Source organism: Penicillium chermesinum (genome assembly GCF_028974085.1).
Source record: "Penicillium chermesinum strain IBT 19713 chromosome Unknown utg000003l:1.0-5111272.0:1.0-5115320.0, whole genome shotgun sequence".
In the NCBI taxonomy this organism is placed as follows: domain Eukaryota; kingdom Fungi; phylum Ascomycota; class Eurotiomycetes; order Eurotiales; family Aspergillaceae; genus Penicillium; species Penicillium chermesinum.
Window position 1 is genome coordinate 3,011,207 of NW_026695313.1, and position 27,123 is coordinate 3,038,329.

The 27,123-nt window shown below is 52.0% G+C and overlaps 11 protein-coding genes across 11 annotated transcripts; 4 read left to right on the forward strand and 7 right to left on the reverse strand.

The window, feature by feature from the left end:
* Positions 1-1,369: 1,369 nt before the first annotated feature.
* Positions 1,370-2,695, forward strand: N7468_004068 (uncharacterized protein; the record flags this gene model as incomplete). The annotated part of the gene is made up of 3 exons (XM_058473365.1): positions 1,370-1,579; positions 1,638-2,513; positions 2,537-2,695. 3 exons carry the CDS (start codon positions 1,370-1,372, stop codon positions 2,693-2,695), a joined length of 1,245 nt encoding a protein of 414 aa, XP_058332368.1.
* Positions 2,696-5,962: 3,267 nt separating this feature from the next.
* Positions 5,963-6,312, reverse strand: N7468_004069 (uncharacterized protein; the record flags this gene model as incomplete). The annotated part of the gene is made up of 2 exons (XM_058473366.1): positions 5,963-6,081; positions 6,225-6,312. The coding sequence occupies 2 exons, from the start codon at positions 6,310-6,312 to the stop codon at positions 5,963-5,965; spliced, it is 207 nt and encodes a 68-aa protein (XP_058332369.1).
* A 1,562-nt stretch (positions 6,313-7,874) lies between these two features.
* On the reverse strand, positions 7,875-10,921 carry N7468_004070 (ATP-dependent helicase; the record flags this gene model as incomplete). The annotated part of the gene is made up of 2 exons (XM_058473367.1): positions 7,875-10,478; positions 10,553-10,921. The coding sequence occupies 2 exons, from the start codon at positions 10,919-10,921 to the stop codon at positions 7,875-7,877; spliced, it is 2,973 nt and encodes a 990-aa protein (XP_058332370.1).
* Positions 10,922-11,463: 542 nt separating this feature from the next.
* N7468_004071 (acetamidase/formamidase family protein) lies at positions 11,464-12,414 on the reverse strand (the record flags this gene model as incomplete). Its single annotated transcript, XM_058473368.1, has 1 exon — positions 11,464-12,414. One exon carries the CDS (start codon positions 12,412-12,414, stop codon positions 11,464-11,466), a length of 951 nt encoding a protein of 316 aa, XP_058332371.1.
* Positions 12,415-13,410: 996 nt separating this feature from the next.
* N7468_004072 (PP2C family serine/threonine-protein phosphatase) lies at positions 13,411-14,593 on the reverse strand (the record flags this gene model as incomplete). Its single annotated transcript, XM_058473369.1, has 5 exons — positions 13,411-13,728; positions 13,846-13,944; positions 14,010-14,304; positions 14,363-14,462; positions 14,533-14,593. 5 exons carry the CDS (start codon positions 14,591-14,593, stop codon positions 13,411-13,413), a joined length of 873 nt encoding a protein of 290 aa, XP_058332372.1.
* An 889-nt stretch (positions 14,594-15,482) lies between these two features.
* N7468_004073 (cytochrome b5-like heme/steroid binding domain-containing protein) lies at positions 15,483-16,468 on the forward strand (the record flags this gene model as incomplete). The annotated part of the gene is made up of 2 exons (XM_058473370.1): positions 15,483-15,999; positions 16,125-16,468. The coding sequence occupies 2 exons, from the start codon at positions 15,483-15,485 to the stop codon at positions 16,466-16,468; spliced, it is 861 nt and encodes a 286-aa protein (XP_058332373.1).
* Positions 16,469-17,072: 604 nt separating this feature from the next.
* On the forward strand, positions 17,073-17,884 carry N7468_004074 (peroxiredoxin-like family protein; the record flags this gene model as incomplete). Its single annotated transcript, XM_058473371.1, has 2 exons — positions 17,073-17,315; positions 17,441-17,884. The coding sequence occupies 2 exons, from the start codon at positions 17,073-17,075 to the stop codon at positions 17,882-17,884; spliced, it is 687 nt and encodes a 228-aa protein (XP_058332374.1).
* Positions 17,885-18,236: 352 nt separating this feature from the next.
* On the reverse strand, positions 18,237-18,692 carry fkbp3 (peptidylprolyl isomerase family protein FPR2; the record flags this gene model as incomplete). The annotated part of the gene is made up of 2 exons (XM_058473372.1): positions 18,237-18,405; positions 18,466-18,692. 2 exons carry the CDS (start codon positions 18,690-18,692, stop codon positions 18,237-18,239), a joined length of 396 nt encoding a protein of 131 aa, XP_058332375.1.
* Positions 18,693-20,005: 1,313 nt separating this feature from the next.
* Positions 20,006-21,049, reverse strand: zrfB (low-affinity Zn(2+) transporter ZRT2; the record flags this gene model as incomplete). The annotated part of the gene is made up of 1 exon (XM_058473373.1): positions 20,006-21,049. One exon carries the CDS (start codon positions 21,047-21,049, stop codon positions 20,006-20,008), a length of 1,044 nt encoding a protein of 347 aa, XP_058332376.1.
* A 1,142-nt stretch (positions 21,050-22,191) lies between these two features.
* On the forward strand, positions 22,192-22,955 carry N7468_004077 (uncharacterized protein; the record flags this gene model as incomplete). Its single annotated transcript, XM_058473374.1, has 2 exons — positions 22,192-22,420; positions 22,480-22,955. 2 exons carry the CDS (start codon positions 22,192-22,194, stop codon positions 22,953-22,955), a joined length of 705 nt encoding a protein of 234 aa, XP_058332377.1.
* Positions 22,956-23,627: 672 nt separating this feature from the next.
* N7468_004078 (uncharacterized protein) lies at positions 23,628-23,921 on the reverse strand (the record flags this gene model as incomplete). Its single annotated transcript, XM_058473375.1, has 1 exon — positions 23,628-23,921. The coding sequence occupies one exon, from the start codon at positions 23,919-23,921 to the stop codon at positions 23,628-23,630; it is 294 nt and encodes a 97-aa protein (XP_058332378.1).
* Positions 23,922-27,123: the final 3,202 nt, after the last annotated feature.

Here is a 27,123-nt window from a genome sequence, read left to right on the forward strand (position 1 = left end):
AGATGGGAATTCTGGGTCTTGGGCAGAATTGGGACTTGTGCGGACAGACCGGGCAATGTTGATGGTCTTCATATACCAACTTGCGATATCTTCACCATACTGTGCAATCTGCCGAAATATGCAGTAGGCGTTTGGTAAGAGCCGTACAGGCCCGGTTGAATTTGACTCTGGGGGCCTTGGGAAGGAAAAAGAGTGGCATAAAGGGGAAATTATAGTCTGGTGGGAAGTGTTGCGGAATGCATTTTTCCTCCAGGATCCCCAATGTCCATGTCTCCTCACAAGGGAACCCCAGGGTTTTATTCAAACGGTGGTGAAGGCTCCTATCCGCACGAAAGGTTCAAATCAAGGGGTCGTCACTATCCTGTGTTCCGTACATACCGAGAACTGGGGATGAGCAACACCTGGGCAACACATACCTTGTGCCGCTAATAATGCCTTTTTCCCCTTCTGGGCGACTAGTGCGATTGCTTGATCTGATGCTAATCGTCATCTGGTACAGAAGCGGCTCTACTAAGTGACTTCTTGTGTCAATTTGCATTTTCATGTGGATGAACACTGATTGTCGTTGAACGACCTGTCTCCCTCGACTTTCTCTTTCCAATCACCTGGAGGTTCTTTTCGAACACGTTAACTCGTGAAGTGTATGTGTCTGTCATTCTTGTTGCATATCCTCCCTCCCCCTGACGATCGTGGTGGCCCCCCTGCATAGGATTGTCTTGTGCTCTGCACCTCCACATTCCGCAGACTATCCAGGCCTAGGGGTGAAGACGTTCGCTCGTGCTCCATCTCTCCGTCTGGTATCCTACAGAATCTTAATTCAACGGATCATTCCTGCGTGCTTGCCTAGCCTAGATGCCAGCGCCATCACGGTAAGGGTTCCACCATACCCTCTGCCGAAGGCTTTGTTATCTGGGTCAGTATTCTCCGAAGGAGTTGCCCACCCTTTGACCGGTTCTTGATATCAAATGCCTTCCATCCTTTGCACCTTCACATTTTCTTTCCCACCCCCATTCCCTCATTGACAACATCTGCTTGCCATCCTTCTTTACGTTAATTCTAATCTTAATATTGTCGACGGTCATCACTAATCCTTTAATTCCTTCCAACAGCTCTCACTATTGAAGATTTCCTCCCGGCCTTCGGCTCGTCTTCTCTTCAGCAAAGACTATTGTCTCGACGCTGGTCCATTCATTAATTCATCCAACTACTTTCCAGTCATTCATTTGAACAACTACGTCTAACTTGACGACTGTCATTCTCTTAATACCCGTCGTTGCCTGAACTCGCTCATTCAGGCTCATCCTCTCTTCAGCAAAGCTAATCACCTCGCCCCCATCCCTTTTTACGGTCAATTCGAGTTCCCGCCACCATGGATTACCTTCGTCCTCGTTCCGGCTTCCAGCCCTGTGATACCTTCTTCATCGAAGATGACTACCGCCAGCGTGCCGAGAAGCAAGCCAAACAGGAGCACGATAAGCTTGTTGCTCGTGAACGGCAATATGCTATCGCGGATCAGCTGTCCAGGCTCACCAGCGATGAACTTCGGGATGATGTTCTGAGCCACATGCTGGAAATGGATGTAAGACAGTACTCCCTCCTTCATTCGGGGGCTACATTTATTAATCTACTTCGTTCAGGGCCAAACGCTTCCGGACGTCGAATCGATTGATATCCAAACAGAGATCCAGTGGTTCATGCGACCTTACCTTCTTGACTTCCTCATTGAGGCTCACACAGCTTTCCAGCTCCTTCCATCAACATTGTTTCTTGCCATCAACCTGTTGGATCGCTACTGCTCCAAGCGTGTTGTGTACAAGCGACACTACCAGTTGGTCGGCTGCGCAGCTCTCCTCATTGCCGCGAAGTATAACGACAAGAAGGATCGGGTGCCTACCGTCAAGGAGCTCAAATCGATGTGCTGCTCCCTCTACGATGACGACATGTTCATCCAAATGGAGTGGCACGTCCTGCAGACCCTTGGCTGGACCATCGGCCACCCGACTGTGGATAGTTTCCTCCAGATCGCTGTCCTGGACGAGATCTACGACCCGGAGGTGGAACACATGGCTCTCTACATCCTTGAGATTGCTCTGTTCCACCGTGACTTCGTGTCTAAGCCGTCGTCCGAACTCGCTCGGGCCGCCCTGGCGCTCTCTCGTTGCATCCTGAACCGCCCTCAGCCACGCCACACTCACTGGGCTTCTCAGTATGACTCGATGACTCTTGTTGGCTTGTCCCAACAACTCCATCAGCCATCCACTGTCGTTGCCCGGAAGTATGCCTCGGCTCACTACTCGCGGGTCTCCAAGGTGCTGGAGCACTTCCTCAACCGCCAAGCTTCTCTGGCCAGCTATTCTCGTTCTACCCCGCCGGTCGAGACTCCCGTGGAGTCGAAGCCCTATGCCGGGGAGATGGGCCTTGCTACCCCTCAGAAGTCGCAGTTGACAGCTGTTGCGCATGGATACCTGACTCCGCCGATCACACCCGAGAATGCAGCTTACATTGCACCCCATGTAGCCAATCACCCGGCCATGAGTGGTTGCTCGCCGTCGCCTGCCCATCGTCCGAGATGCAGTATGTGCCAACTGATGTCTACCAACAACAGGAGGTGATGTACATGTCTCAGTCACAGGCAATGCAGCAATACCCCCCAGCGCCAATGGTGGTTGAACCCAGCTATGCTGGTGCGATGTAAAAAAAAACAAAATCCAGGAAAATTTTCCTGCTACGGCCCAACGGAAGAACCTTGTCTCCTCAAAAAGTGTTTTATGGAGTCTTGCACATAATTCTACGGTGCACCTCTTTCGTTCTGTTCGTTTGATTCATTCGAAGGAGCATCTGCTTTCGCCTTGGTTCGATCTTAATACGACACCCTAATCTTTCCATGCGCTTCTTCGCCGTCCCTGTGCCATAATCACTCGATCCTGACCTCACCATCTCCCCTTCGCCTCCCCCTACGCTTTGCATTCGGATTCGGTCTACAGAACCGGAGTCGAGACCAGCCATCTTCTTCTTGTTTGTTCCAAAAACTGCATACCCTTCCTTTGTATTGTTCCCATTGTCTTGGGATATCACCTGCATTTTTTGATTCGATTTTATTCACATAGCATTGCAAGAGCGAGCCTTGATTGACTGTTACCACCCTGAGTTCTATTTGCATTTGAGTTGTTTCTCCCCAATCACTCTTCACTTCTTTCTGTCTGGGGCAACAAATAAAAATGTCCCCTTGGCAGCATTCTTCTTGAGCTGCGCGCCTGTTGGCGCTGCGCGTTTGCATCAACCACCTACCCTCGACGATCATTTCGCAGCTCGGCTGCTTCGAATCCATCCCCCCACAGCCCTTGATAAAAACAGAAAAGCCTTTAATGTGTCTAGCCTTCCCGCCTCGCTGAAATTGTCCTTTTCTTTACTTTGTGCAACTAGGCGGGCTACCATGCTTCTGGGATCACCTTTTTCCAGGGCTTGGTAGGTCATAGGCCACAAAAAAAGCAAAAAAAGAGAGAAAACCTGCAAAAAACAATGTTGCGGTCTCCTGGGGTTAAAGGTCTTCCGACCTAAGATTGACACAACCGCCCGATCCCTTTTTGCCCCCCCCCTTTGTGTACCTAGCTTGAACATGGCCCGTCTCTCCTCGGTCTTCGGACCGCGGAGGCGGGTGCTGTCTGTTATTCTTTCTATGTGGATGTAAGAGTGCCACATAGCCCACGAATGATATCCATTGCAGTGGACCTTTTTACCTTTTTGACTTTGTAGGTTGCCGTAGCTGGTATTCTATATACGTCCTACGTCCCGTAGACTTTACGCTGTCGAACACACCCGATATTCGCTGTAGCCCGGTGTAATGAAGGAGGGTGTCTATCACTTTCCAATCTATGTGGCTTGTCTCGCGGGCACACGATATTGACATGGTAAGGAAGAAACGGGAATTCACCCCCGGGGCCACCTTTACGCCCGCCTTTTTACGGCCATTTGATTTCTCCCCATGGTAGTCAATTGTTTTCCATCCTTTTCACTGCTCTTGCTATCCACTGGTAGTTGGCAGTGTGCCCGGCAGACGTTAGACGGGAACTCGAGAATCCAAGGGCGGTCCCGGTTGGGCCCAGTTCACGTTGGAGCTCCGGCCCCGATATATTTCCACGATGGGGGGGCTCCACACCAGCTCCTGCTAGTGTTCGCAACGGAGACTTTTGGAAACTCTATTCCTAGCGGTTCTTCGAGCGTCCGCCAAAAATTGAAAGAGATGAGAATAGCTACCGTTCCGAAATGGGATAGAATGCAAGTCCACAGTATAATAAGAGTGACGGTTCCGAGGCTGAGGGAACGCACATTACATTTTACTAGTCCCACGGTTCCCAAGTTACCGACTTAGTACGCCCAGAATGTTGAGCCGAAAGGGGGGAAAGCACGTCACTATGGCTTGAAAAGACCCGCAGAATCCTTCCTAACCTTGGCAATCAAACCGCTCAAATTGGAGCTCATCAATTTAGCTCAAGGCCGGTGGGCCTGGAATGAAAGCCAACCACGGGTCATCTGACCTCCAGCCAATCAGCCCCGGCAAGCCTCGTCTCCGCACTGGGTCTGCCCCGTACAGGAGAAAGATAAACAGCATATAGTTCATGGCCGAAGGCCGTATTACATTGTTCCAGTTCAAGTCGAGAGAGGCTCGAGATAAGTTGACACACGGTCCAAAATACAGAAATGTTCGCTCATTGTAAGTGCCCAGAACCCAATCCCACGCTATGCAGAGCCTTCAGCAGGCGGAAAAAAAAGAAACGAAAAACAGAAACGAATCAAACGTGAAAGGACAGGTCAGAGGTCTCGACACAAGAGCGCTCAGACATACGCCCTGCAGTACTCCGGACTGGGGGTGTAGAAATAGAATAATGTGACACGTGTAACTCTCTGAGGGCGTAAACCGCCGGGGAGCCAACAGGAGAGGGTAAATGGGTAAATGGAGAGGGAGACGTAATGAAGATCAGGAGGGAAAGAGGAAGAGAAGACTAGAACGGACAGGGCAATCTTGTCACGCTCACGAGTCCAGAGATAAGAGGGTCCAGGATGGAACAAAAACGAATGCGGCCAAAGTCAAAAGACCTAAGGCCAAAATGGTAGAACAGAGAGGCGAAAAAAAAAAAACCAGACCGAGAGGACGCCAGCCCGAAAAAACTCCGCAGATAATGATACAATGGCGCAGAAAGCCCAGAGCAAGAGGGTAAAAGAAGCAGGGGGGCCAAGTGGACCCCCTTTCTTTCCCCCAGTGCCCAAAGCTTCCCCAAAATCCGGGGCAGGAAAATCCCAGAGACAGCAGCAAGTAGTTCAGCGAGGACAGAGCTTGATCATCCGATTGGCAATGACGGACCAGCTCCCAAGCCGACAACCAAAAAAAGGTCTCGCAAAAGCACAAGAAAAGAAAAAAGAAAAAAAAAGACAGCACGAGTTCGTCGAAAGGGCCAGAACCCGATTTCCGCCTAGCCGGATTGGGTCAGGGGTGATCCTCGTGAAGCGGTGACGAAAGACAACGCCCCATCCCTTTTCTCTGGACTGGAGTCGGAACCAGAGAACACGAAAGTGGAAAGGGACAGAGAGAGAGATAGGGTCAACTGGATCTCTCGCGTAACTTTCCATCGCGATGAAAACCATTGGACAAACCCACTCCCCCCTAATCTCGATTCCATCTTAGCTTCTGTTTTCCAGGCCGATCACCGCCTCACTTTGGTTGAAGCCGGTGGCGCCTCTTCCCTTTTCGTAGGTCACCTGGAGGGAGAGAGCCGGGCAAGCCGCGCGGATAACCCGTATAGGACGAAAAGGACCCCAAAAAAAAAAAACCAAAAAAAGGTCAAAGAACAAAAGGCGAAAAAGAAACCGGGGCTGGGACAGGATCACAAACGACCACGACCCCCTGCCCAAACCCGCCTAGACGGGACGAACTGGCTGTGCTGCTGCGACTGGGACCTGCGCGGAATTACTTCCAACGTTGTTTGTCCCAGTCCGATGGCCGGGTCTCGTCGTAGATCTGGCCGCCCTTATTGTGGATTATAACCGGAGGCTTGCGGACGGGATTGGCAACTAACGGGGACACATCTGCATTAGCCGGCCTGCATCTGGAGATCGATTCGGGGAGAAGGAAGGGAGAAGATGGGGAAAGTCTGGGGGAGGAGAATCGTGGATGGCTGAGATTGGATGGAAAAGGGTGCCAACAGCACCAGGCTGGTAGATCGTCATACCTCGTACTTCAGTGGCCACGACCTGGTCGTTATTACTCCCTCCGCTGGCCAGAGTGGAATTGGAGTCATTGGTGATCTTGTGAGGCATGATGGGCGTAGACTGTGAAGGTGTAGAAAAGAGGGAGATGAGACGATACAGTGGCGCTCGTAGTGAGAGATCGATGGGACGGATGTGTTCTGGGGCTGATGCCTTGATAGCTGCCAGAAGTATCACAGTGTTGAACTGCGAGCGCGATCTATAAATGATGGCACTGAAGTAATCCGAAGTGATGAGAGTGATGATGTGATGGGGAGGAAGAAAAGACTGATCCAGAATATGGGAGTATTATAGCTCGAAGTGAAGCAGGACGGCCCTTTTTGTATACCCCGGGCCATTCCCAATTGAGCGTGCATCTGATCTACTGCGTACGCATCGCGGAGAACCGTATCGTCGCCAGGGAGCTCATGAGCTTCCACGGGAATGGATCGTCCCCCTGACGTATCTGGTGCCTGGTATTACGGGCGCAGACGCCAATTATTGGGTGTGAGGCTCTCGAGAAGGCAGGGCAGCCAATCAGTGCCCGTATTACCGTACGCAGTGGGCCCGGTCGTACAGGTGGACCCAATAATGATGAGTCAGCCATTCCCGGCCATAAATAGTTACGAGTATAGGCGGGCTGGGCCCATATGAGGATGTCTTTTCCATGTTTAGCCCCCCTAAACCACGGGAATAATAAGGGTGCGGTGCTCTATCGGCACATACCTAAGTGGCTTGTAAGGCGTATACGCGAAAGGCGCTTTGCGCTTTGTTCCCCGTACTTCCTTGCGGGCTCTTGTCATTGTTTCAACGAGGATTCCTCAGCCTCACCGCTCGGGTTGCCCCCTACCCTGTCCTGGATCCAATCATGATCGTCCTGATCCCCAGCAGGGATGCGTTGACTGATCTTCGGGTCTGGCCCTGGTGATGTCAATGATCCAGGGGCCCTTCACCGACATCCCAGTCCCTGTCTATCCCCCCTCCCGGTCCACTTTGGTCCAGATCTTTCTCTCTCGCCCGATCCTCGTTCATCAATGTTGATCCTTGTACATCAGTCTCATAGGCTTTGATACTATTGCTGGAAGTTCTGGGTCTTGGAGAGCTCTGTTTTGGCTGGCGTAACTAAGTGACGACCGTCCATCTTGTCTCGGCTCGGAGGACTGGAGTATACTTGTTCAAAACGAAGTACCTGTCCTGAGTACTCCGTACGTCCAGACGGAGCCCGGAATGGAAATGTGTATGATAATTGACTGGATGCATAACACATAGCTCATGCAATGCACTTCATACCCCGAGAAGGAAATGTGTTTCCTTAGCGCCAGGAGACCTTCCGGGTACGTCACTCCTCCTAGACCGAGATTCCTGCTGCTCAAGGCTGAAGCCTAAGTTTCTCGTAACCACGGGGCACAGGCAAAGCACCCTGCCACAAAGAGGACTGCGTCAAAGGACGAAAATACACCTCCGTTTGTTCCTCCGTTAACCCCTTTCCAAAGCTCCACCCTTTAGAGACAATGAAGCCCGCAAGACGTGTACAATGGAAGCCGGGTCTGTATCAATTGGGCATTATAGCATACTAAGTATAACCAGTCACAAAGCCTTGTTGCCCTTCCGGAAACGCCCCCTCCGTCGCACCATCAACGGACTTGGCCACCGCCCTCTTTCTTCATCCGCTCCTCCCATCCATTCATACTCCGCCGGATGCCCAGCGTCCGTCGCCCCGACGCCGGGGCTTGCTGACGAACGGTCTCCAGAGTGGTCTTATGAAACATCACGGATTGGACGCCAGCGGTGGAGCTCCCCTGTTTCACTTCCGGCCCGGTCCCTGCGTCCGCTACGCTGTTTCCACTCGGCCGCTGGCTCATCATTCGAGCGGGTTTCACGGCAGGTCGCGATGGAGCCGCCATCCACGTGTAATTGCTAGGCTCAGCCGGTTCTAGAGGCGGCCGGGTAGGGTGAAGCGGGCGTGGCGGGAGACGGTGAGAGGAGAGAGCCTGCGGGACTGCACTGGGGGCTGGAGGGGCCTGGGGAGTCGTCCGGTGGCTCCGTTGGGCTGGCCAGGTTAGGCCTTGACTCGTGGCCACCGGGGACTCTCTCTTCTGCGACAATCCCGAGCCCCCGAAAAAGTTCGAGATATTGGCCTGCGTAAGCCCGTCTTTGCGGTCAGTGCTTTTCGCCTTTGTCGGTGGCGCCCTCGCGTCAGCTGGTAGCTGGGATCTCCCCGCCGTGAGTGCCGAGTCAGCTGGCGCGGTTGCCGCAAGGTCACGAGCGGAGGTGAAGCCCGAAGAAAGTGTCGTAGAGACTATGAAGTTGGACGCACTGGTGTTGGCCATCGCATTTCCCGCAGCCATGAAGGTGGTGGCCATGGGTGGATTGTTGCGTGCACGCCGTCTCTTTGGATTTGGCTCGTCAGAGGAGTCATTCCCTGTGAATGTGTTCCATTCCGTGTTTGCTTCACGCCTTTCCTCGCCATCCGCGGTCCATTGATCGTCCAGGGTCGAAGGAAGGGTTTCTAACGACTTGTACATATCCTCGAGAGCCGGACGCGGCCGGCGCAGGATATCCGCAATAGAGTAGACTACCTTCTCAAGCAATTGAGGCCCTAATGGTCGAAATCGAGTCTTGACCAGCTTTTGCGTGAGGAATTGTGTGAGTGTCGTTGAGGCGTCCTCTCCTTCGCCCATTCGGGGTTGCCGTAGTGGCAGGCTGAGGTATAATAAGGCTTGTGCACGAGTCATAGCCACATAAAGAAGCCGCCGCTCTTCATCGACTACTTCTGCCCGCGAATGAGGGATACTCCCATTGTATACCGCTGGGATAAAAACAACGGGCCACTCTAACCCTTTGGCGGCATGAATGGTGGAAATAGTGACTGTTTCGCCGGCCTCCTCCCCTTCGTCCTGTTTAGCCGCCTCAGTTGCGAGAGCAACGTTTGCCAAGAATCGTGATAAAGCCTCTTCTCCCGCGTGTGCTCTTTGTTGCTCCACGCCTTCAATCTCCGGAAGATCCTCCTCCTGACCTGGGTCTCCGGTAGCCGCAGCAGCGTCACTAGCTTGGCCCATCAGTTCGGTGACGTTCGCCCAGCGACCATCTTCGTCCAGCGGATACGTTCTGATGAGGTACTCTTGGAATGACAGACCCTCCGTGATATGCTCCAGTAAGACGCGTGGAGCAGATGCATCCTCACACTCTTGCAGCTTTTGCTTGGCTGCTTCAATTAATCTCATCAGAGAGCACAGCCCTTGCTCTGCGGCTTTCTGCAACTTTTTTTCGGTTGAGCGGCGCCCTTGGATGACATCTTTCATGAATGTCCATAGTGGAACCTTCGCTTTCTCAGCGCCTGCAGTCAACTGCTTGATTGTCTCCTCGCCGATTCTTCGCGGCGGCACATTGATGATGCCAAGTAGTGCATCGTTGTGTTCTGAATGGCTTACTACGCGCAGATAATTCAACAGTGTCTTGACCTCAGTCCGGTCGAAGAACTTTCGCCCTCCGACCATCTTGTACGGGATCCCCGCCCGCCCGAACGCTGATTCAATCCGTGTGGAGAGCGACGCGGATCGTAGCAAGACTGCAAAGTCAGACATACGTAGAACACCGCCCGTCATCGCCACACATCGTTTAATCTCCATGACCATCCACTGCGCCTCTGCATTTGCATGAGGTAGCTTTCGCAGGACAGGCATTGTACCGTAGGAATGAGTTGCCTGCAACTTCTTATCCGGCCTCGTCGTATCCTGCTCAATGACCTCCTGGGCAGAATTCAAGATCGCGGCCGAGGACCGATAATTCGATTCCAGGAGAACCACTGACGTATTAGAATATCGCTTTTGCATGCGCTTGAGGTTCTGAATCTCCGCAGACCTGAACCCGTAGATGCTCTGGTCCGGATCCCCCACGATAGTGATGCGCCTGTTTTGAGCCGCCAGGAGATTCATCAGCTCGTATTGGATGACATTGGTGTCTTGGAATTCATCCACGAGAACCGCCTGCACGTTGGAGACGCATTTGGGGTGTTCTCTGAGCAGTTGCGCACAGCGCAGCAGCAGATCGTCGTAGTCCAAGAGATTGGACGCCGAAAGGGCCAATTCGTACTGGCGGTAAACATCGACCAATTCCATTTCTTCCGCTTTAGCCCTCTCGGCAAGGTCATCCGGCGCGAGCCCGTGGGCTTTATGGCGTGATATACGGCCCTGGGCAGCCTTGACTTCGATACTGGCATTCAGCCGTTTGATGATTCGCTGTGCTCCAGTTAGCGGCCCGCTGAAGCAACCATTTCCTTGCAAAGGAAGGCTTCGAACAGTATCCAACCTACCCTCAGAATAGCCCGGGTATCATCCGAGTCCGCAATCCCGAACCCCTTCTTCAACCCGATCAGATACCCATACTTGACAAGATACCGCCGGCATATCGAATGAAAGGTACCCAGAATAAGCCGCGACTGGACACGCTCACCAACCAATTTGGAGAGCCGCTCCCGCATCTCCCGGCTGGCTTTGATCGTAAACGTACAACAGATGACATCCTGAGGCAAGTACCCGTGGTGGGAGAGGAGATACGCGACGCGTGCCGTGAGGGTCTTGGTCTTGCCGGACCCCGGAGGCGCCAGGACCTGGAGGATGGGATCTGGCGATGTTACAGCCAGGCGCTGCGCAGAATTCAACCCATCAAGGATGAGATCCATGGTTCACGCGGTCATTGTTGCGATCCGAGGTGATCTGGTGCTTGTCTGCCGGTGTTCTGCGACGCGCCCGCACGCGGTGTCATGTGACGGGAAGCATAACTGGGCTGCAAGTTGATAGATCATTTGCTTGCTCAATAAAGTGCACTATTCCAGTTTACTTTGGAGGTGCATCCAATCATAGTTGGCTTTCAATTCTCACACTGGGCTTGGTAGAGTGTTTTCATTATCCTGGCTGATCGCTGGCAAGTGTCCGCCACCACAAGCGCTGTTTCTCTCACTTCATTACGAGTCGAAGGTGGGAAGCAAGAGGAGGTATGAGCTGATATAGAGAGAATTGTTGGGCTTGATTTATTATAAAGGTAGCTGCTAATAGAGCCATGCTTTGCAAACAAAATGAAAAAAAAAAGAAAAGGCTCAAGTAAATATGGTCATGATATATACACAGGTCATGATGTTTCGGCATCTTTGGGTATCAAGCCGAAGGTCGTTTCGTAATTCCATCCAAAGAAATGCATGCTGAAAGGCTCGGGCGTACTTCTGACTTAATGGAAAACACCCAAAGGAATACTCATCGAGACCTCGTAGTTGGGGACGTTGACGATTTCGGCAATCTTAAGGTCCCCAGCAACACTGGCCAGCATATAGGCCTCACTGCGCGTGAGTCCCTTGGTTGCAACAAGCCATTGGATGAAACTGCGGGTGGCATTCTTCGCGGCATCGAATAGATCGGGCGCAATGCCCAGCGTGCCGTACGACCCGAGATCTGGGATCTGATTCTGTATTTGAGCGAGAGGTGGGGTCTGGTACTGGGGGGCGGTAAGCCAAGGCTGGTTCTTGCACAGCTCGAAGCGCAGACTTGCACGGATGGGGGTCTCGATGGCAGTACCACAGACTTCGCCGTGACCCTGAGCAGCATGGCCGTCGCCACAGCTGAAAAGGGCCCCAGCGGTCTGAACAGGGAGGTAGACGATCGAGCCGACACCGAGTTCGCGGCAGTCCATGTTGCCGCCATGGTGGGTTGGGGGAACCGTCGATAGTTCCGAATCGTCACCGGGAGCGAGACCCATGCAGCCTAAGAACGGACGGAGAGGAATCTGCACGTTCTTGAACCGCGCGTAGCCCTTCTCTCGGTCTAAAGACCAGATCTTGATCTCGGGCTCGGGGTAGTCCTCGGCCAGGAGACCGAAGCCTGGGATGATGGCAGACCATCCCCAGTCGGAGACCTCGAGGTTCAAGACCTCCACTTTGAGGACATCGCCGGGCTGAGCGTCTTCGACATAGATCGGACCGAAGACGGGGTTGGCGATGCCGAGATCTAGATTTCCGATAGCGGACGCATCAGATGACGAGGTGAGCTGACCGTTGCTACTATCAATGGCATCGAAGGTGACGGTCTGGCCGGAAGTGACGGTTAATTTAGGCTTATTGTTGCGAGACCATTTGACATGGCCACAGTCCCTTCCCACATGGAAGTTACTCCAGCCAGCAGCCATGTTGGATTTGGTATGGGTTATTGTTGAAGTCATTGGGAAGGGAAGGAGGAAGGTCACCAAAAGGAAACCCGAACGTGGCCGGGGAAAGGAGAGAAGGGAATCAGGGTTTCTTGAATGATCCGAGGCTGGATGGCAAGATCCCCTTCAGGATTGACCTTTCTGGAAGGTGGTTAGAAGCGAATGTCTCATAGCTTGATATTCCTCTAGAATCTCCACCTTTTACGGGATACATCCGCCTGCCTGATTCGGGATGACAGCCTCCCAAGGATCTGGGTGCTTCGTTGGAGCCTCTGGGGTTTCGTCAAGCGTGCAACCATAGCACCGACACTCTGCCACTCCTGGTTGGTGGAGGGAGCAAGCCTTCGGTCCACTCCGACGGAACGAAGCGACAAGAACTTGTGATATGACCACGGCGCCTTTTGGTTGGAGATAACCGTTCGCCTCGAAGTGGGGACCGAGGCGATGGGCGATGGGCGATGGGCGATGAGCAAATGCAAGATGGCTCCGGTCGGTATTCAAGCTTCGCTGTCAATCCTCCCTTGACCAGTCGCCATTCGCATCTCGCATTTCATCACGAAGTTTATCTACAGTATACGAATGCGATACGACGGCGCCACTGAGGGGCTACTCGCAACTTCCTTATAAGGCAAGGGGTCCGTCTGGGTGTTCTCCCCGTGTTCTATTGGGGGCCACGCTCACGGAGAGAGGGGCGGATTGGGCTTTAACTCAAGATTTTAATTGCAGAAAACCAGAAAAAGGAAAAGGAAAAAAAAGAAAAAAAGAAAGGGATCAGGGAATTCCCGAGGACGACCCGCTCTTCCGTTGAAAAGCAAGTGGAAAGCACCTTCTTCTTTGAGGTGGATGGGACCCGATTTGTACTGTGATTGGGTTCCGCAATATGCATAACACACTCCGAGCTCCGAGTGGGCTCCGGCCCAGTTTTCTGCAAGCCCGCTGGTGCTTTTTATAATCTGCCCTCCAAGCCATTCGGAAAGATCACGACTGTCCTTCTAGCAGCGCAACAATGCATGAGGCGTTGTCACTATGGGGATGCCGGCTACTTTTATAAGCGACCTCTTGAGCAATCTGGTCCGCTCCTATCCCTCGCATTGCGAGCTTCATCACATGTTGCATCAAGATCGCGTCGTCTGTCCGGTCACTGACTCCATCAGAGACGATCACCAAGACGTACTGGCGTTCGGAATGCAGAGTCCGCCTGGATGTAAAGGGCTCATTGGATAGGAAATCTCCCCGAACCGCTGTGGAGAAGGATGAAGCACGCCGGTCGCGGGCATGAAATTGTCGTCGCTCACGCTATTCATCGGATTCTTGTATTGCAGGTCTCCTAGCGCTCGAGAGATGTTCAGGGATTCTAATGACCCCCAGTCAGTTCTCTCCACCATGATGGTGTGCAATCCGAGACATACCGACGCGGGCCGTCCCATTGCGTATGGTGACACTCCCTCCCGCCTCTTCAATGCGTTGGCGCTCGCCCGGTAGTTCTGGCTTATGGGCCTCCGTGAGACGTCGCTAAGCCCTTGATCAGTCTTTTGACGTAAGAAGGGTTTGTAGTATTGGATCATAGAAATGCGTACGATGTGGAATGGACGATCCGTTGCGGGATCTCGTTCGGCCAGAATAACATGCGAGTCGCCCAGATTCGCGACAATTAGCTCTCCATGGGTGAGGTTGATAAGACAGATCGCCGCGGTTGATCCAGCGAAAGCGGGCTCCTCAGCTTCGAACTTGAAACTCTTGTACAGCATATTGTCCTCGTCGGACAGGGCTCCCTTGATTGCTCTGGCGTAGTCCCCCTGCTCAAACTCCGATCGCTTGACAACGAGTCCATGCAGGTTTTGACTCGCGTGCTCTGCAACCCATTCGGAACCGCTGCGGGAGCGCATATTAATGGGAGGGAAAATAAGAGTAGTTTTGCGGGCTACCTTACTGGCCATCGTAGACTGCAAAGAACGCCAACTTTTCATCCGTTTGAGCTGGGAACTGGTCCGGTGAGATGATTGTACAGCGGTCCTCCTGGGAATCTCGTCCTCCCTTTGCCTGTCTCGCGCAATTCAGTCAAATGATGAGGGAATTGTATTGCAGGACTGTCTACCTGACCGGCTCCTACATCGGAGAGCACAATTGTCTCGGGACTAGCCATGGCTGCCTTCCGAAGCATCGGGCCTCAGCACTCTGTGAGCTAGGACCATGACGAGCAGTCGAATGTAGTCTTCTAGTCCGGTGAGCTGTGCATAGTTCCGCCTCTCTCGTACAGTGATGGTAGACTGACATCATGGATGGTCAATATTCCAGTCAATATTACACCTATGGCAAATGGATTTGAGGAATAAACAGCTCTTATTCTCTCTGAGCACATATTTCATTTGAGAGCTGAGGTTTTATGTCTGCCCCTTGGCGCAAACTGATCCCGTGCTGGGGCCCTTGGTTGCTCTATGACGGTGTAAAATGAGCGTGGACATAATGTGAATCATCAATAGTGATGCTAGTATTACGATATCAGGATTTTCAGGGATGGTAGGCAAATTGCGGTGAAATAGTGGTAGCCGGACATTATCAATATCTTGTCGGTGCACAATAATGCATGGTATTGGTAAATAGTACTAGGCTCATGAAAATGGTTCGCAGATGGGTTAAAGGATTAGAACATGATCGGCTAGCGAGTGTCCCAGAGAATACTGATTGGTCAGATGTTACAGCCTTTCTGAGGTCAGCCTGGTATTCTTTTGAAGTATGCATTTCTCCGAGCTCTTATATGACGGAGATCATTTTGCTGATGGTTTCCATACATTTTCTTTCGGCAGTAATTTACGAGCATGTGATAAATCATGACATAGTCACATACACCAATAGTAAACGGTGAAAACCAGCACCCTGACCTGCCATGTTGTCTTCCTAGCTGCTTTCGTCTCTAGATCCCCTTTAGATCGGAATCTACTGCAGCGCACGGGCCACAGGCGTTCTGCGGCCTATCGGCGGCACGATGTCCGTCCACTTTATCAACACCTTTCGCATGCTCGTCCTTTTGGAGGGTTCCTCCTCACACTGCCATGGACCTCCTTTCTCGTTATCTCCCATGGCCGTCGAACCGGAGCACTTCCGGGACGGACCCTAGCTCCGAGCCCACGGACCCTGCGCCTGAACCATCCGCCCCTCAATCCCCGGAGCAATCCCGACCGACACCGTCTTCAGTGCCAGCGCCTCCTACACTCATCGCCCCGACGATAAGCCTCGATAATGAAACTGATAACCAGAAGGAGCCGCCAGCCCCGACAGAATCACCTGCACCGCAGAATTCGAATCAAATATCGCAGAAGTCCACAGCAACAGGCAACCATGGACCCTCGCAACCAGAAACCTCGAAGCCAACCGTCCCCCAATCAATTACTCCTCAGCCAGCACCGACACCTTCTGCAAATCCCTCGTCCTTGATGCCCCCACCCGCTGCCCCTGTACCTCGAGTGCGCCAAACCCCGCTACCAAACCGGACACCAGGTGGTCTTCAGCCGCCTCGTGTGGGCGACTCCCCGCGAGCACCTCTATCAGCCGCAGGAGCAGCGCGCCTGAGTTCTGCACCGGGGGGGATCGAATAGCCTTGGCGTCAGTAATCTCGCCCCGCAGTCTCTCGCCGGAGGCAAGAAATCAGAGTTCTCACGACGGGTTATTCTGCCGCCGGGCTACTCGCCTCTGAGACTGGGCTGCGTTCGCGTCAAATCCCAAGAACAAGCTCCGAGGCGAGGATGTCCCAAGTGAATTCATTCGGGTCACTCCGTCGATGCTCAAGGCGCACAACGGTCGGAAAGGCCGGGATGCGTGGACTTCCTACCAGGGCAAGGTCTACAACATTAGCCCGTATCTTCCCTACCACCCTGGTGGGAAGGGCGAGATTTTGCGTGGCGCCGGGAAGGATTCCGGCAAGTTGTTCCAGGAGGTGCACCCCTGGGTCAACTGGGATGGTATTCTCAACGAGTGCTTGATTGGCATCTTGGTGTCTGAGGACACACCAACTGAGAATAGGTTGGATGCAATGGATTGAGGCACTTACCTACTAAATCCCTCAACTAGGTGAGGTCTATGGACGGTCTATATGCTGGTCATGTAAACCTTTCCTCTGAACCTTCTCCGAGAAATAATATGAATCTTGTAGATTCGCCTCTCAAATATTCGAGAGCTGCGGCGAGCTTCAAGCTCGCCGCATTGTCAGACTTCGGCATATTGCTACCCGGCTGAAATTTGGTGTTGGTTGTACAGTTGGGTTAGGAGCCAGAATGTCCTGGCTCCCCCTGGGACAGTACCGAGATTCGTACATCCTAGCCTAACAGTGTGGCTAGAGATCCATTAAACCTCTTAAAGGGCCTCTGGTTCTCAGGAAGATGCAAAATTGTGGATAGCAAACCCAAGGGCCGACAGACACTAGCTCTTTTCCTGTCCATAGTAGCACCGAGATAGAGCCAATAGATCGCCTTGCATTATGTAGATCTAGTTGATCTGCACGAGGATCTCCCTTTAGGTTTCCGCACCCGAGAACGAGCGCTCGGACCATACAGCAGTACACTCTTGCCTTAAGCCCCTGTTCGCCCCCCTCCGTGATCGACCGGTTTTGAGAACCTAAAAAGCAATCGCAAGTCTACTCCTTCATAATGGCGACCGAAGTACAGGCAGCGCCACAACCAGAACCTGTCGCGACGGCGCCTGAAGTGAATGACAAGACCAGCCAAACAATGACGTCGGCCGAGGTCCCCAGTGCCGAGACTCTGCACAAAGTCGGCGAGTACACCGTCCTGGATCGCAAGGGCGAGAAGCACACGTTCAAGAGTATTCTCGAAGGCCCCGCTGCAACGGACCGGGTGCTGGTCATTTTCATCCGACACTTTTTCTGCGGAGTAAGGCGATTCCCATAAAGTCTTCTGCACGGCTTCGAGGTCAAAGAAAAGAAACGACGAGAATGATTCACTGACCGCTTTATGACCCATAGCTATGCCAGGAATTCATCCGCGTCTTCACAGAGACCGTTCCACCAGATGACATCAAGAAGCTCCCCGGCACCTCTGTTGTCGTGATTGGGTGCGGCGACCCAAGCCTCATCGACTTCTACGCAGCCGAGACTAAATGCCCTTTCGCCTTTTACGCTGATCCAACCCAAAAGCTCTATGACGACCTAGGCATGACCCGTACGATGGCCCTCGGGCCACGCGCGGAGTATTCGCAGGAGGGTATGGTGGGCAATGCGATCAAGAGCATGGTGAGGGCTATCAGGAATGCGCCTTTCTCATCACTATTGAAGTCGGGGGATGTGAAGCAGGTTGGGGGAGAATTCCTCTTTGAGCCGAATGGCGAAGGTGGCAAGAAGGTCTCGTGGTGCTACCGGATGGAAAATACTCGCAACCATGCGCCGCTGGAGACTTTGAAGGCAGTGCTTGATCCCGAAGGGCAGATTTTGAAGAGAGCTTAGGACGGAAGGTGGGATAACCTGGCGGGCTTTCTTTCCTTTTAATATTTGATATCCACTGCCTTCTATTTGAAAGTCCAGCAGAACAGGAGTGTCTAATCATAATGTACGACTCTTAATCAATTCTACCAATTTCAAGGATGAATGCTCTTCAGGTCCGTGCGGAGACTATCTTTCAGACAATTGGAGTAGGGCAGAGCATGACATGTACTAATATTTTCTCCGACAGATAACCCCCCCCTCGTAAATAGGATTTCGTATCAACATGAAGTCACGGATGACTCGATCATCCTGGGTGCCGAGTGCGTAGCCTCATAAACCATTTCGACCCTATGCAGCCGCTCAAGCTATGCATCTATAGCTCATCCTTGTCCACGCCATCAATGGCAACCAACTCAGTGTCAAAGATCAAAGTAGACCCCGCCGGGATAGGACCCATGTTGCGGTCCCCGTATCCAAGCTCGGGGGGAATCGTCAAGGTACGCTTCTCGCCAATGCACATATCAAGAAGACCCTGGTCCCAACTAGGAAAGAGACGAATAAATTAGCATCAATGCCAAGCAGCCGCGTTGATTCCCACTCACCCCTTAATGACACGGCCGGTTCCAAGCTTGAAACTCAACGGCACACCACGGTTGTAGCTGGCATCAAACTCCTTGCCGCTGTCCTGCAGCTTGCCACGGTAGTGCATGGAGACGCCGTCGCCATTCTGGGTCTTGCGGGTGCACTCGACCTTGTGAGTGGTCTCGATGCCGAGCTCGGCGGCGAAAGCCAGGGAGGCGAAGGAGAGGAGAATGGTTGTGAAACGCATAACTGAGGCCGCGCGGCGAGTGAGACTGAGGAATTCCGAAACAGGAGTATGTCTGAGAGAGTATGTGTCGTTGCTCACGGTAGGCGTTAATAGGAGTTAGAGAGGTGGGGAGAGCAGAGGCAACGTGGACGGGTGCGGAGATGTGGGTCTTGGCTAATCTGCGATGGCGGTTGGCTTGAAGTATAACATCGGGCCAAATAGATGTAACTAGCTGGAATTCCTGATGATATTTGCTTGGAAAAACCTCCCTAGCTAAGGACTAATGCCGTACAAATCAAACGTTGGAGCAAGCTCCCATCGCTACTTATCCCTCTCATGACTTAGCCATCTTCGCTGTGACACCCGGTTGGCGGCATTGTCTGATTAGCAAGGGCCTGTAGGTCGTCTTCTCCTATCGGTTCTCCCCAGTCCTTCCTCTCCGGATACGGGGAATGTCATCTGGTGGGCGCGAGTCTTGAAGAGATTAAGTACAGAGAACTACGTGACCATGATCCTGACTACGCCGCAAATGGCTGCAATAAGGAAAGTCCACTTCTCCGACACCAACTTTGGCAGAGTTAGAATACGTGTATAACGATGGCTGCGGCTGGGAAAATTATCTCCTCGGCTCCACGACTCCACGAGGGCGAGGTTTAGGATTTGGCCTCTCGATATGGAAATAGGATACCGAGAGCAGCCAGATGCCAGCAAACCCGCCATGCAGTGCTGTACAGTAATTTGTTACCGATATCGAGGATAATGAAGCATTTTAGCACGAGACATGGTATCTTTGATAGCAGCAACCGGGCTCAAGTCCCAGGACTAGGAGAAAATTTCACCTCGAGCCCATTAGTTCCCGCCATAAGGGCGCTTCACATGGGCAACCTCTTGATTGGAAATGGCACTGGAAAGACTAGAAAGATGTAAGGGCAGTACGAATATATGAAGCTTCAAGGGCTCAGAAGGATATAAAGCGGGAAGCGTGCCGCGAAGCCCAACGTAGCACAAATCGCGGTTAATAGGGTTCTTCCCAAACAAAACATCAATTGGATTCAGGTGATTTACGGGAACAAAAGGTAGAACATATGCAGAACTCGTTATATTCGGAATGCTATCGAAGGCATCCAGGGAAAGAAAAATTATGCCACTCGAAGTAAACGCCTAATATCCGACCATGTAATGACAAGTCGTGGGTATCATGATGCAAGCCTCGGGAAATCAAAGTATCTACTGTCATAAATATCCCCAGCTCAGATCAAACAAAGAATCAACAAAGAATAGAGAATAAAGACACGTCAACCCCGTAGGAGATGAGGCAATTTTAGGAGACAACTTTAAGCCCACTTACCAAGAAGGGCCATTAAAGCAGCACCTAGACAGAGCAGGAAGAATGCCAGTAGCACATCGCGGACGGGTGCTTGACGCATAGAGTGACTGAACATGAATTCATGGGCCATCAGCTCGACGAGAGCCGTGTAAATGAGGATACCGGCGGAGATGGAATCAAACACGCCGTTGACAATCAAAGTCGTTCGTCCCTCGGGTGGATAGCTCTGGCGAACACCAAGACCAATGGCAATCGCAATGGGTGTTGACACGCCGAATCCCAACCCGAGGAAGTAGGGCGTGAGTCGCTTTGACTTCGGCCAGGGCATGGTGGCCAGGCGGGCACCTAATCCGAGGCCTTCAAAGGTCTGATGAAAGACGAGGACGATATAAAGCGTCACGAACTCGGCTCCAGTCACAGCCAGAGTAAGACCAATAAAAACGGAATGGAATATGATACCGAATTCCAAGATAAAGATGGAGGTTAGCTGTGCAGCATAGTCCTCAATGGCTTTCCGGTCATCCTGAGCATCGTCGGGGTCGTGGTGTTCACGTGTGTGACCAAGATGGTCCTCTCCAGGGATGTGATTCTTAGGTTCCTCAGACACGATATCCTCATCCTCGATTACAGTGTGCGAATCACCCTCTTCGTCATGTGTATGGCCTGTGCCGAAACGAGAAAATCGCATAACCATCAACTCCACAAAGAACAAGACTACTATTGTCATCAAGATGATGCCTTCAACCCAGCTGTACTCGGTGATGGGACCGGTCAGGCATGGATTGGTCAACGCCTCCTCTGCTGGGGCAAGCAGATGGATGAAAGCAGTGGCAAGAATGACACCAGAGCCGAAGTACTTTGCAATGAAGAAAAGCCACTTAGGCGCACCACCACGGCCGCTATAACGTCTCATAAGGACAGGAAAGATGGCGCCGAAAGTGGAACCGACCAGAATGACGAAGATAGACGAGATGCGAAGGCCCATCCGGCCATCGAAGTCGTTTCCCGTGTCACAGGCATCCCTTCTAAGCAGGGTGTTGGCGGGCTCCATTCCGCGTATGATAGGCGCAATCAACAGAACTTTTGTTGGACTAGCAAGATCTGTGGAACCGTTATCTGATGGAAGATCTGGAGCACTTAGATCTGAGTAGGATCGATAATCCACCGAGACTGAGCTGACGTCGAATCAACTTTAGCGAAAAGCGAGCACCTTGGTAGAAAGGAAGACACAAATCAGAAGAGACAGTCAAGAGGAGGGGCTTCCTGCTCGCTAATCTGGGTGGATGCTAGTTTGCGGCGCCCGTCACCCCCAAGGTCCTCGATATGCAGAATGACCCAATGAACTTCACAGGAAACGACCGGGTTGCCCTGTCGAACGTAACTCTAATCACAGAGGATGCAGCAGCTGGGCCTATAGAAACCCCCCGATTCTCTAACGTCCGGACCCTTGGCGATGCACGTAGGAGGTTCGGTGAGAAAGGTTTGCGCAATTGCTGAGAGATGCGAAGGAATCCAACTAATTCAGCGGCGCAACGTTCACCGTTGACTTGTAGGCGCGCTTCTCGACCACTCTACGGCGATGGAGAAAAAAAAACTTGCTGAGAAGATGCAATTGCGCGCACTATCTCAGAGGTAGAAAAAAGAAAAAAAGCCTCTAGTTCAAATTTTGCGGAACCGACTACCGGTCTCTCACCCAGCGGGGGTATCAGGGTGGGCTCTATGGGGACCTTGGGGGTGTGGACGACGTCAAACTATAGATCTCAGGTACTGGATACTTAAAGATACACATAATTTGGGTGTGGATTTAAGTACCTACTACTTGTGGTTTCGGAGCCGTAGGATGAGGACCTTGGGGACGGTCAGTCTCTTTCCGTTCGCATCGGTTGGACGGCCGTCACGTGGGGCCAATGCGACGCTGAAGGCGCGATTAAACTCAAAGCAAAAGCCCGAAAGACTTGAGAGTTGCATTTTTGGGACGGGAGGCTCAGTAAGCTGAGGATGGTCCGACGTTGGGGACTTCACGGTCGAGACTTTTCGAGCTCTGCGCCTGCGCGAGCGCGATTGGCCAACGGCCAATCAGAGGCTCAAGATTAAGCTTGGCGACGTGATCTCATCACATCCCAGTCCCGTCTCGCGGCTCCCCAAGTACCAACCCACCTGGTCCTCGACGGGGTTTCTAGCTTGACGGTTGTGATGGCTCCCATCCGTCGCTACCTTCGTATCACCAAACATTCGGCGCTGGAGTGTCGGATTTACTTGGATAACCCGTCCGACAGCCGATGGCTATTAAGTTCTGCCCATCCGGTTCTTCCTCGCGTATTTGACGCGATCCGGCACCTGGTCCTTCCTAAGTTGCGCGAAGAAAACATACGCCTTTGGACTCGCAAGAAGGGCAAACCTGTCAAAGATGTTGTTCAGGAAGGTATGCTGATTCGGCCTTGGAACTGCTTGATTGTTAACTAAGTGGGGTATTCTCTATAGATGACTTTGAAGTCGCAATCTTCCTCCGTGAAACGCGAACGCGTCATTCACTGCTAACGCGGACCAAGACATTTCATAATTCTGGAAAGGGGAGCGAGGCTGAGCATGATGAGGGTTCTTTAGCCATGCCTGCCAACTCCGTAGAGAATGCCCAAGTGATTCCCGAGAGCGATAGTGACCCGGAATTTGATTTGCACGATATTCCGGCGAACGAAGACGGCACTGGAGAAAGTGATTTAAGAACACGGAGGGGCAAAGGAAGAGATAACCAAGATGGCCAGGCCGAAGGGACGGATGAGAAAAAGCTCGGCTTCAGCACCACCTACGAGAGCTTCAATATTCATGGCTGGGTACTTTGCTTGTTGATCACACGAAAAGACGGTAAAGCAGGGAGGGCCACGACGGCAGAGCCAAAACAGCCGCTCATGGAGGAATGGATATCAACACAAGCTCAAACTACCCTTGAGGAGGATTGATCGACCGCCTTGGTCTAAGGTGGGATCCCCCCCGGTTACCTGAAACATGGATCAGGGGGATTCGTCGGGGCCAAACTCTTCCGCACCCCAGCAAACCGAGTGGCATGATTCAACGGGAGGCTGTAACACATCTAAATTGCAGAGTTGTATAAGCCAGGGCGTTTTGATAAATCCGGTTGAGGCATGCAGTGGCCGCGTCTTGACGAATATGTTTTTGACCTCCAACCTGCAAAACAGGCTAAAAAGGTGGTCCCGCCCCTCATGCAGGGTTCAACGTGAACCCTGTCATCCACGGGCTGCTGCAGCATCATTACTAGACCTTTATTTAGCTTGATGGGGGTTCTACAACCCAGCCAGATTATTGCGTACATGCCAACAGTATTCGACACAGATCAAAGACACTTTACGCAGGTGGCGGCTAGACTAGTAATCCCCACTTGCTGAATCAAGCTCAAAAAAGAATTTCCAGACCAGCCTGGATGCCAATTGCCGCGAGAAACTTTTTTTTCTTGCCGAGTCCGGATCCATGCACACATTACCGCGCGAGACATAGGGAGTACATGCCTGGATGGCTCTAGTAGGGTACTAAGTATAGATGCCGTGGCTCAAACAGTCTTGGGCCGGTTGGCAATCTGAGGATCCAACTAGGCAATAATTGCATGAAACACGTTCTCAGGACTTCCGCCCCGGTAGCATTGCATCAGTAGTTGTGCTCCAATACTCATCCTTCATCTGTAAATAAGCCAGGCTCGTCGCTTTCCCCTTTTCGACGCCACTGCTTGGCTCTGACCAGAAGACGTTGCATTTTCCCGGGCCGTATTTGGTACAGTAGTACCCGTCCAGGTTCATGCCGTCAGTATGTATTTCTTGCTGGCCATACTCGAGGCCCGCACTCTTTCCGTCCAACCCCTCGCGCAGTAGTGTTATTGATCGGTCCCTGATACAACGTGTCCGCCATAGAGACATTAGGGGGGATTATTCGTACACCTATCGTATGTGGTAGATAATTGGACCACTGGGGAATATTCGACCATATGCCTTGTTATGACCAAGCTGTCTTAGGAAGATCATCTGTATAATTGCTGAGACATCCACACACATAGCCTAACTTCTGCATGTAACTAGCTTGGCTGAGCAGGTATGTTCCTTAGCTCGTCGTCGCCATCGAGCTGGTCATTGAGGGAGTGCTCATGATCTCACGGGGACTTCAGCTCCCCAACGGCCTTCATAGCAGGATTATTGTTTTTCAAGATCACAGCAGGCGTGCGGGTAAAAGTAAACTGTAGGCATTAGAAATCCGCGAAGCGAATTCCCTTCCACTGTGATGTCGAGATAGAGTTAAGCACTGAGATCGCGAAACATTGAGTGGCTGTACTCGTATCAAGCGTGCAAGATTGAACGAGCAAGGATGAGTCAATTCTGTTGAATCTATATTGGGCGCTGAGCGTACTTGTTGAAGTCCACGTAACGTAAGCCACGCAAATCGGGGAATTTGCACCGTCACCCCTTTTTTACTCTGTAATCTCCTAAACCCATAGAAAACCCATAGATGTAGATGATGGAGCTCAAACTGTCTCGGGCCAGTTGGCAATCCAATGCCCTCTACTCCGTACATTGGCCTGATTACATCAGAGACACATTTTCAGGACCTGCCATATCAAGATATTGAGCCCCTTTTACTCCAGAGTCGCGGCGGCAACTGCCGAAGCGTAGACGCCAGACTGAAGGATAAGTTCCGTTAATCCGTAACTCCACCGGTGGTAGTATTGGCGGCTCGGCTGCACAACATGGGGAATCCTCCTGAGACCTCGGCAGGGGCTTTTTCTAGAAATTCTAGGAGAAATGAAAAATGTGGATCGCCTCCACTCTTCCCGCAATCCCCAGGGGACGGACTGGGAACGCCGTCCAAGTCAATCCCGTCAGGATGAATGCTGGCTACCGTGAATGGTGAATGGAAGGGCGGCTTTCACTGCTCGGGGTGAAGTTGACCCCATGACACCCCATGACCCGGACATGCATGGACTTCTGCTCTGTATGCCCGACACCGCATGCATGCAGCCCAGCATGGCTAATACTATAGAGCAAGCCTCCGCTAACCCAAACAAGGCAAAGTCTCGCGAATCGGGGAAATCTTCAAGGTTTTCCACGTGTTGGGCCAGCGGCAGCCAAATAAGGCAAATCACTGCGGGTCCCTTTCGATCCTGGGAAATCCTGCGACAGACTTTTCAAAGATCGAGAGGAAGAAAGACGACCGGTGTCTAAATTTCCCGACAAACCCACCTTTTCTTTTCCAACGGCGCGGAACGGCAGTCCAACCCCAACCTGAGTGGAGTTGGGTAACCGTACCAGACGAATTATTGAAGTTTAGGATGCTTTAGCGTCCCCTAAGACTTTTTTTAAGACTTTTTTTTTTTCTCCTTCTCTCTGCCGTTGCCACCGCTCCACTACAGACCGCCGTACAACCTGGGTGAAAAGGGGACTTATGCCAGGTACCCGAGCAGGTACCAACCTAACACCTGCTTGTCTCACCCGGTTGCACCGGGTTCGGCTGGATGCCACCCTGGTAGGGCTGTCATGAGACTCGGTTCCTGGAACTGCTTTGGTCAACCTGCGTAATTCTGACCTAGATGCCGCTTGGCAACTCGCTCCCCACCAAAACTGGAGGCGGAAGTTTGCCGACCATGTGGCGATAGATGCAAAGAATAGGGGGGAAGACAAAGAAGAATAGCCGATAGCAGTACGAAGTAGAATTTGGTAATTGCATTGGAATCGAACCCTAATCTTCATTCCCTTTGATACTGAAGGCCGAGCACGCAATGGACGCCACGCAGACTAGATCAGCTTGGATGAAACACTGGGCCTCGGTGATGTGCATGATCAACCCCGGGGTTTATCTGTGACGAACGGTGGCAAATCCGTCCGAGCTCCAGAGCCACAAAGCGGGCACATCAGGCAAATCAGGGGCGTTCAAGTAGCATCTTCCAAGCCCCCAAGTGAACATAGCATATGCAACCCGGGCATCCTGAGATGCATCTTCAAATTAGGATATGCATCATGCAGCAGGGGCCCCCTTTTTCCGGAGGATTACTCCGTACAGTCAGGGACACTAGCCACAGCGAAGATCTCGGTTCACGGGGTGTCCGGACTCAAATTTGAGCGAAAAATTTTAAGTACAGGTGGGTTTGGAGAAATCGCTGGTAAGCGAATCCACGATCCTCGGGAAGACACTGAAATTAAAGGAAAGAAGGCACGGGCACGTCGCTCCGAAGCCCCGCGGAGCCGTCCCTGTCTTTCATCCCGCATTTTACTGTGCTTTGGCCTTTTTTTTTACCGTCGGGTACCTGACCGTGAACCTTGGAACGCAATGGGTCCTTGGGGATGAGACTGATCCCCCTAGTGTCAGATTTGAAAAAGAAAACACGTTTTGCAAGATGATTGTCGTAGCCGAACTGTGCGACCCGTGTCTGCCTGAGCGTTATCTTGACAACCTTGGAAGGACCGGACAGGTCATAGAATAGCATAAGCGTCATGCTGATGCGCCCTTTACCCGCGAATCAGGGCTGTGCGTGTCACCTATCTTCAGCTGGAAGCCTGAACCTTGCTCAGCCTTGGTATCCCGGCATTCTGGTCACAATACGGAACGGCGTTGATGCGCAACTGTAATCCATGGGTTCTCAGGGCCGACAGCTATCCCTAATCTGGCGATCTACAATCCACGTGTGTTTGCAGTCCGAGCTGGACCTTATTCACGTTCATCCTTTTTTGGCCCCTTATGAGGCCCCAGTGGTTTGGGTTTTTTTTTTACCCGGTGAGTCAGCTTACCACCCTTGACGGAGACCGTTGAGCCGTTCAATCTGGCTGAGCTGACAAAAACAACAGGGCTGAGGTTACACAGAATAGCATACGAGGGCATGTCACTGTCGAATATGATTGTCGGATAAGGGGAAGATGATTAAGAGCAAAATGATCATTATTAAAAAAAAAAATAGAGTAAAAAAAGAAAAAGGCAAGAAAACCAACAAAGGAAAACGAAAAAGGAAAAAGAAAAACGAAAAAAAAAAAGTCTCCTTCCATCCGTTCACCGCAGGAACCGTCCCAATGGAGGCATTAGTGGGGCCGCGGGAGATTGTCTATTCCCAGTTGTCACCTCGCGTGGTCTCATGATGAT